General features: G+C 46.7%; 2 protein-coding genes across 7 annotated transcripts in view; both read left to right on the top strand.

Moving 5' to 3' along the window:
- LOC123501440 (kinesin-like protein KIF18A) overlaps positions 1–5461 on the top strand; it is a 15532-nt gene extending 10071 nt beyond the window's left edge. For all 4 annotated transcript variants that reach the window (XM_045250268.1, XM_045250269.1, XM_045250270.1 and 1 more), the window contains 9 exons: positions 28–227; positions 366–461; positions 619–738; positions 880–1458; positions 2091–2290; positions 2524–3569; positions 3771–3919; positions 4205–4379; positions 4840–5461. In XM_045250268.1, coding sequence (XP_045106203.1) covers positions 28–227; positions 366–461; positions 619–738; positions 880–1458; positions 2091–2290; positions 2524–3569; positions 3771–3919; positions 4205–4379; positions 4840–5000 — 2726 coding nt within the window. In that variant the 3' untranslated portion in view covers positions 5001–5461. The remainder of the gene's footprint in view (positions 1–27; positions 228–365; positions 462–618; positions 739–879; positions 1459–2090; positions 2291–2523; positions 3570–3770; positions 3920–4204; positions 4380–4839) is intronic.
- A 687-nt stretch (positions 5462–6148) lies between these two features.
- LOC123501583 overlaps positions 6149–7500 on the top strand; it is a 59819-nt gene continuing 58467 nt past the window's right edge. For 2 of the 3 annotated variants that reach the window (XM_045250509.1, XM_045250510.1), the window contains exon 1: positions 6271–6478. The gene's annotated coding sequence lies outside the window, so the exon portion shown is untranslated. Of the gene's footprint in view, positions 6246–6270; positions 6479–7500 lie in introns of those variants that run through there. The other variant, XM_045250505.1, reaches the window with a different exon arrangement.

Genomic DNA, 7500 nt, shown 5'->3' with positions numbered 1-7500 from the left:
CTAGCCCTTCACCTCACTCTGCCACAGGTAACTGCATCAATGCACTGGCGGATGGGCAGCGTCACATCCCTTACCGAGACAGCAAGTTGACACGCCTCCTGAAAGATTCCCTGGGTGGAAACTGCCGCAGCGTGATGATAGCTGCCATGTCCCCAGCATCCACCTCCTTTGAGGACACATACAACACCTTGCGTTATGCTGAGCGTGCCAAGACTATCAGGACCACGGTGAGTGTTCAGAGTACCTTGTAGCTCATTCTGTGTTTTGTTGGGTAGATGTGAAAAAAGTACAAAATTGATTACATTCAATGTTTGTCACTGCTCCTTTAGATGTGTCACTAGTAATGGCTTTTCTTGCATCCACAGATCAGAAATAATGTAAAAAATGTTGACCAGCATGTATCAGACTATATCAAGGTTGTGGCTGGCCTTAGAGAAGAGGTCACCAGTCTGCGGCAAAAGGTGAGGCTGGGGAGTACATTGTTCTCATCCACCATTATTTATTCTTGTATTAGATCAGCAATCTCTTGCTTCTAAGGAAAAATGTGCCACACCTGTACTTAATGGTCCTTGAAATACCAGGTAATGAATTGTTTGATGAAATGCATTGTTTTTACAGTTAAAGGAATATCAGACCATGGAAGAGGAGTGGAAGATGGAGCGTAGCGAGTTGAAGGCAGCAGCCCTCCAGCCATCTACTTCAGCGCCGGAGGAGGAAGTGGTGGCGGAAGGGCTGAAGGTGAGGCCTGTTCAGATCCCTTGCTGTTGGTGTTAAATCCATCACTGTACTCAAATATTTATTAACATTAAACTTACCCTGTATGTTTCTGCACTTATGAATTATGTTTTTATTAAGGTCATAATGTTTTGTATATTTCAGGAGGAAATTATATCTGAGGAGGAGACCAAGGCCCAACAACAGCTGAAAGATGCGAGTGCTGAACAAAAAGCACTCCGGCAGGAGCTGCTGCAGCTGGAGGCATGTTACAAGGCTACAGAATTGAAGCGTCACCATTGGGTTGCCCGTCTGGCCAGGGTTCAAGTTGTTGCCTTTGCCTCCTCCAAGCTAGACAAGACACTAAAGAAATGTGACCGCACCATCAGTGCTCTTAACAACAGACTCTCACAGACTGCCTCATGCATTGAGACTGTGAAGAGGAAGCTAACTGTTAACCTTGCCAAGATGCAGGAAGCCCAAGAGGCCCTGAGCTGCTTTGGGCTTGAGCCAGGCCAACTCTCCAAAGATTCCCAGAATCTAGTGGAAAGGCACGAGGCCAATCTTGTCTTGCGAGGCAGCCATCAGCTTGGGGAACACCTGCAAACCTTGCTGCAGGAGGGCTTCAGGGAGCAGCACATGTCAGAGCAGCTTGTCCATGTGCTTCTTGGTGCTGTGAGGGACCTCTACTTGCAGCATTATGAAAAGGATCAGAATTGTCCCAAGGCACGGAGTACCTTCCAGGTTAGTAGAGCCACAGGACGGTTGGTAACTTCCTAAAGGCTGTAATGCGTTTTAGTACAATACTGGAGATTTGTATGTCTTCCAGTATCTTGCAATTAAAAGGTTTGAGAGGTGTCTGCCCAGTGACAGGCGTGAGCCACAGCAGTAGGTTCATGTTGGATGGGTGAGCAGCACTCTGGAGCATGTATTTCTACTCATGACTAGAGGACTACTCATCCATCCCGCTGCACCCAGCCAGCACAGCCTCCTTTCAAGCAGGCAGGCATGACCAGAGGTGGTGGCAGTGACAGGACAGAAGCTGCTGCTATGGATGAGTGGAGCTTTAGTGCATGTGCCTTCTCACCATGACTAGAGTCTCACTCATCCATAGAGGCTGTCAGCTACATCACATTCAGCATATATACCAAGTCCTGCTGGAAGACTGAAGCGGTCTCAATTACACTGGTTTGCAGCAAGATGCCTGTATTGATTCAGCAATGTGTGTGGAGAATGAAGAATGTGACAAGCAAGTGACGAGGAATGTACTTGAGCATGCATTGGATAAAGATCTAGTTGGAGACTAAGTAATGCCTTTCAAATAGCTAGGAAGGACAATCAGCATTTGCATTTGCTCATAACATTTCCTGGAACAGCATGTGGTGGATGGCCTGGATGAGTGCAGGATAGCATGGGCTGACCAGCAGAGTGTGGCTGAGGAAGGGGATCGCCAGGCATCTGCAAATGGCCAATCTGTAGTGAGCGAGCTTAATGCAGACCACTTCACCAACCTTCCCAGCCTTACCACGTCAGTCATCTCGCCAATCGTCGTCATTGAACCACACACCAGCTTCAGGTATACACCAGGTGTTAGGATTTGTATATTAGAAACAATTGATATTTGGGGAAATTATCATCTTTAGGGAATACATAATAGGTCTTTATTTTGTATTTGTTGTTCCTTATAGATGACCAACCATATAAGGTGTGACTTCTCTACTGAATAACCTAGCCTGCATTACTTTCCACAGACACTAGAGATCCAGCAGAGAAGCTTGTATTCATTCTTCTTCTATTGTACACTTTCAGAAAATCCAGCCTGATGTCAAGTGTCAGTACATCTGTTCTACCTGTTCTACCACCACACCAGCCATTGGGAAATACTTGTCCCTATGTCACCAGCACCACTTCACAGCCCCAGCCCATCAGCACCTCACCCAAGCCTATACAAGACTATCACCCACAAAATATGCAGGGTGAGGGGAGTCTGAACGCTACCATGACCACCACCACCACCACCACTACCACAGTACTGGACACCACCACCACCACTACAGTACTTGACCCCACCCCCACCACCACAGTACTGAATACCACTCCTACCACCACAATACCCACTTCTCCACTGCTCTCCTCCCTAGCAAATCAGATAATAAGAGATATGGATGAGAGACGTTCTATTCTCACAACCAGTGCAGCTACAGGCCCACGAACCACTACCACTGCTTCCGGCAACGCAACATCCACTCTTTTGAACACGACTTACAACTATGTTCCTTATGCATCTCGGCTCTCCACCCTCACTATCCCCACTACCCCAAATAGGACGGTGAGCATTGTTTCGCCTCCATTCATGCTCGAATCTCTCGTCCTGCCCAGTTCTCCTGCCAGACCTCTCAACACCACCATTGATATCCCCTCCACTAGTTCATGTGCCACAACCATTACAGCTAACCCTTCCAGCACTTCCAGTGGTCTTCACTCTGACTCCAAACTCTCTGCTGCATCAAGGGTGCTGAATGCAACCATTGATGTACAGTCACCCTTGGTACTGTCCAAACACCAACAGACACATTCAACTTGTGAAGTGCTTAACAAGGCACACAGCGAGACCAACCTGCTCCAAAGGGTTTCCAGCACCTCACAATTAAGCCATGCAGATGATCACCTTGCAGTCCCACCTCAAGTAGGCATTGGGGCTGTTACTAGTGCACTGCCTTCTGCCTCCACCACCATCACCACCACCACGTCTGGTCCAGCTGTGGCCCGTCAACTCTTTTTGGGTGACAAAGCAGGATTGAACTCTACCTTTAATGTACCCCAAGGGGATCCCACTACCTGCCCTTCATCTTCAGGTAATACTTCTGACTTTGTTGTATGTATTCTGTAAAAAAGCACTGGAAAGTTGGAAGTCTTCTGTATTCATTGTGTTCATTCTGTCAAAAGCCACTGTTCAAATTGTAGTTAGCATACGATTATCAGTAGAATCCTTTGCAACCATATTCAGTTTGATGAGTAATGGCTTTAATGCATTCGTGGATCCTCTTGTGTTCCAGATCTGCTGAGGGAAGTACCACTCAGATTGCCAGGTACTGTGGGACAGGAGTCGGCCAGTGCCCGTTCTCCACTTGCGCCCGTCACCAATAGCCATTCCAATCTTCTTACTATACCAGAGAAGAAGCCGATGAAGCCCCCATTAATTAAGGTATGTGCTGTGGTGAATGCTTTGGGTTGATATTGCACTTGTAAGCAATGTCTTATAGTTGTTTGCATAAATTTATCATGATGGTAGACCTGCATTTCTTAGTGAAAAGCCAAACATGATGTAATATAATAAGTGCAGTCCTCCCCTCCCTTTCCTTTGCATATCTTTAAACCCATCAGTTGTTTAACTTGTGTCCATGATCTAGAGTGATATGAACAGGTAATTCTCTGAAGAAAATGAATCAAGTTGGATGGTTGAGATTTGACATGGTGGTTTCATCCGTAGGGTTTCCGTGGAATGGCTAACCGAAGAGGAATGACTCGCACGCCACACAAGCTGGCCCAGTCATTCACTCCAAGAAAAGAAGCCGGTCTTAGGAGAAGTATCAGCACTCCATCCCTTATATGCCAGCAGGCTCCCAGCAAACACCTCTCTTCCACTACCAAGAAAAAGTTGAAGGGTGAGACCTGTGGCTTTGTGGCTTGCGAATTATATATATTCGTGGTGCCAAGTATTGGTAATTTGTTGGTGTGGCTGTGAGTGGAGAGGAAAGATGGTCTTGATATGCCAATAAAGGAATTTATCCCCACCCATTTGTTTAGTTGCTGAAGACCATGAGTAAAACTCTTCCCAAGGAATGTGTGTTGCTGTGATGCAAAGATTGGCATTTGTTGACTGCAAGTGTAATAATGAGTAGAATAAAGTTAGGAATGTAGCAAACCCATTTGTTTAGTTGCTGAGAGACCATGAGTAAAACTCTTCCCAAGGAATGTGTGTTGCTGTGATGCAAAGATTAGCATTTGCTGACTGCAAGTGTAATAAGGAGTAGAATAAAGAGTTAGGAATGTAGCGAACTTTAGGAGTATTAGTTGAGGTCTGGACATTTGACATCAATACTGTGAATGCATTTTACTTTCCAGTATTTGGAGGATCTCTTCATCGCACATCAAGTTTCCTGAAGGGCAAGAACAACCAAGAGAACATGCTGCCCCATCACACCAGACAACCCTCTGCAGGAGTGCTCCGCTCAGCCTCCCCTTCCAGCCACCCCAAATCTCCTGGTCTACTCCGCAAAGCATGAGGTGCGGGGCTGTCCCTCTCACCTCCTAGCCCAAGCCAGGTGGACAAGGAGGTGGCAGCAGCAAGCCATCACCCAGCCGTGGCAGGGAGGGGTGAGGGTGTGGCAGCCGTCATTGCACCGTGGAGTGTACATGAGAGTGCTTGGTTTAGCCGCACATCCTGGCTTCATTCTCCTGCCTGGCTCCACCTTCCCTCAAGTGACATATCCCACCTATAAATTTAAATACTATGTATATATGTATGATTGTTGATCTCTGTATTATAAAATAGGTTTCATACAATGAGGATGTCTGGAGTTTTTTTCCCCAGGAAGATGTTTAAACATTTTATATATTCCTTTTATTGTTTTATATAATGCATATTTTTATTGGATATTATATGATGTACCTAAGTATGATTATTGTATGACTGGCTCCTCAGGTGCCATATATGCTTTAAATTTGTAATAAAATTTTAAATAAACTTGTCTTTCATTTTTAAATAAAGACCATTTTCATCTATTTCTAGCAGCCTGATGGTAGACGTGTGTGTGTGTGTGGTTTGTGATGGAGTGGGGAAGAGCAGCTCCTTGGTGCCGATACAAGGTGACTGAATCAATGAATGGCGAGTGAAATATTAATGTAGTCAATTCCCTTGTACTGATCGCAAAACCATAATTTATTAACACTGGCGCCAGAATGAAGAAAGGATGGCGCTGTACGGACAGAATACGTAGCTATTTCATTCCAAGGAGAGCGATTAGTTTTACGGCAGCTTTTAAAGGTCCACAGTTCATTAGGGAAGATGCAGGGAAAAAATGTGGCTGGACATAAGTTACCCTTGGGTAAAGTTACCTGGTGACCCTTAAAATTAATACTCCGTCCATTATTACTTAAGACTCCACTGTAATTAATTCAGATTTGAGGCAGGATAAATCACTCCCTAAACCAGACAGTACCACAAATATTAGGAATAAATTTTTACGGCCGTCGCTCAGCTGATCATTACCAACTTCCGGTACCGTTGACCTTTAGAGGTGACGAATTATTATCTCATAATTGTGTACAAGAAATTTAAGTAGACAAATATATAGTGTTCATTGACTTAGATGATGATGGATTATAGGAAATGAAAGCAACTATCGGCGTGACAGTTGAGGGTGAGGCTCGGGGAGGGTTGGCAGCCATGCGGCTACAGTTTCACCTCCCGCAGGTGTTGTGAAGAAGCACCTGAACACTCTCCTGGACCCTTATTACACCACTCTACGGTAAGCCACGCCACTCGCACATTTGCCACTGGTGATAATGACCTGTTTGTGACACCAGGGGAAGCAAGGCTGGGCAACAGGCAGGCTGGAAGTGGCGGGGCGAGGGAAGTGTTTACCTCTGCTGCCTACCACGTAGTCATATTTTGGGTGTTGTGACGGGGCAGTGCAGGGCTGCAGGCCTCGGGGCGCCGTGGGAGTGGCTGTCTTTCCGTTTATTATGAGGGAAACAAAGGGTCTGTATCTTCTAGACACTATCTGTCTTGTCCCAAACCCTAATATATTTTGACCTGACCTAATCTTAACTTGACCTGCCCCAGCCTCCTTCAGTGTGAGGGGGAGAGGTACCTGACCTCGGGGAATGTGGCGCGCGCTCTCTGCACATGGCCAGGTCACCTTGGGACAGGGTACACTGCCTGCCAGGTCCCTCAGGACAGTGTCACCCACTTTTGAGTTAGTTTAGGATGTATTTTGCCAGCAAGGTGGTCTTTGCCATCAGCCCATCAGGGTCCCGGTTGGGGGTTGTCCCCATCTAGGTAAGAAAATGAGAAAGAAAAGCCTGCATCCTCTCCTCTGCTCCCTTGACGCTTCCAACACAGTCCATGGCCTCCACGGGGGAGCCCTGCAGAGTTTGCCTCCATCATTTCCTCCATCGGCCTGATGGCAGTGTCCTGGAATGGGCCTGCTTCTGCTGTAAAGGATGGGAAGGCTGACCTGCTGACACACTACATCTTGGCCAGCCTCACAGTACCTGTAGTGGCCACAGTCCCTGGGCCAGAGGTGCTGGCCGAAATTGTCTGTGTCACTGTGTGCATGTCTTGGGCAGTGCTGGGTGTAGTAGTGGTGCTGCTCAAACTTGCCCATCCACCGGCCAGGCTGTGACTCAGGATTCTTGAGGGACTTGAGCTGGCTGAGAGCAGTGTGGCCCATCCTAATTGTGAATCTTGCCCTGTAAAGGTGTAGGTGGAAATGGTGTGTGTTATTTGTCACCACCAGGAGTCCCTCACAGTCCACATGGTAATTGCTTTTCCAGACCATGAACTTTAGCTAAAATATGAGACTTCTTTTTCCTGTCTGACCTTGATCTGAGACAGGGTGGCCTCCACGCTATCTGTCAGCACTCATCTCCACCGACCGCGTGCCCTAGATGTGACACCTGAAACAGGCTGCACTTTTTTTTTTAGCGTAGTGTTAGTTTTACGACCCTGAAGCTGTTGAGCACAGATTCTAACCTCCTGAGTTTCTACAACGTAACCAA

The sequence above is a fragment of the Portunus trituberculatus genome, chromosome 9 (genome assembly GCF_017591435.1).
Source record: "Portunus trituberculatus isolate SZX2019 chromosome 9, ASM1759143v1, whole genome shotgun sequence".
Taxonomy (NCBI): domain Eukaryota; kingdom Metazoa; phylum Arthropoda; class Malacostraca; order Decapoda; family Portunidae; genus Portunus; species Portunus trituberculatus.
Note: the sequence above shows the minus strand (reverse complement) of the source record. Positions and strands in the feature narration are given on the sequence as shown.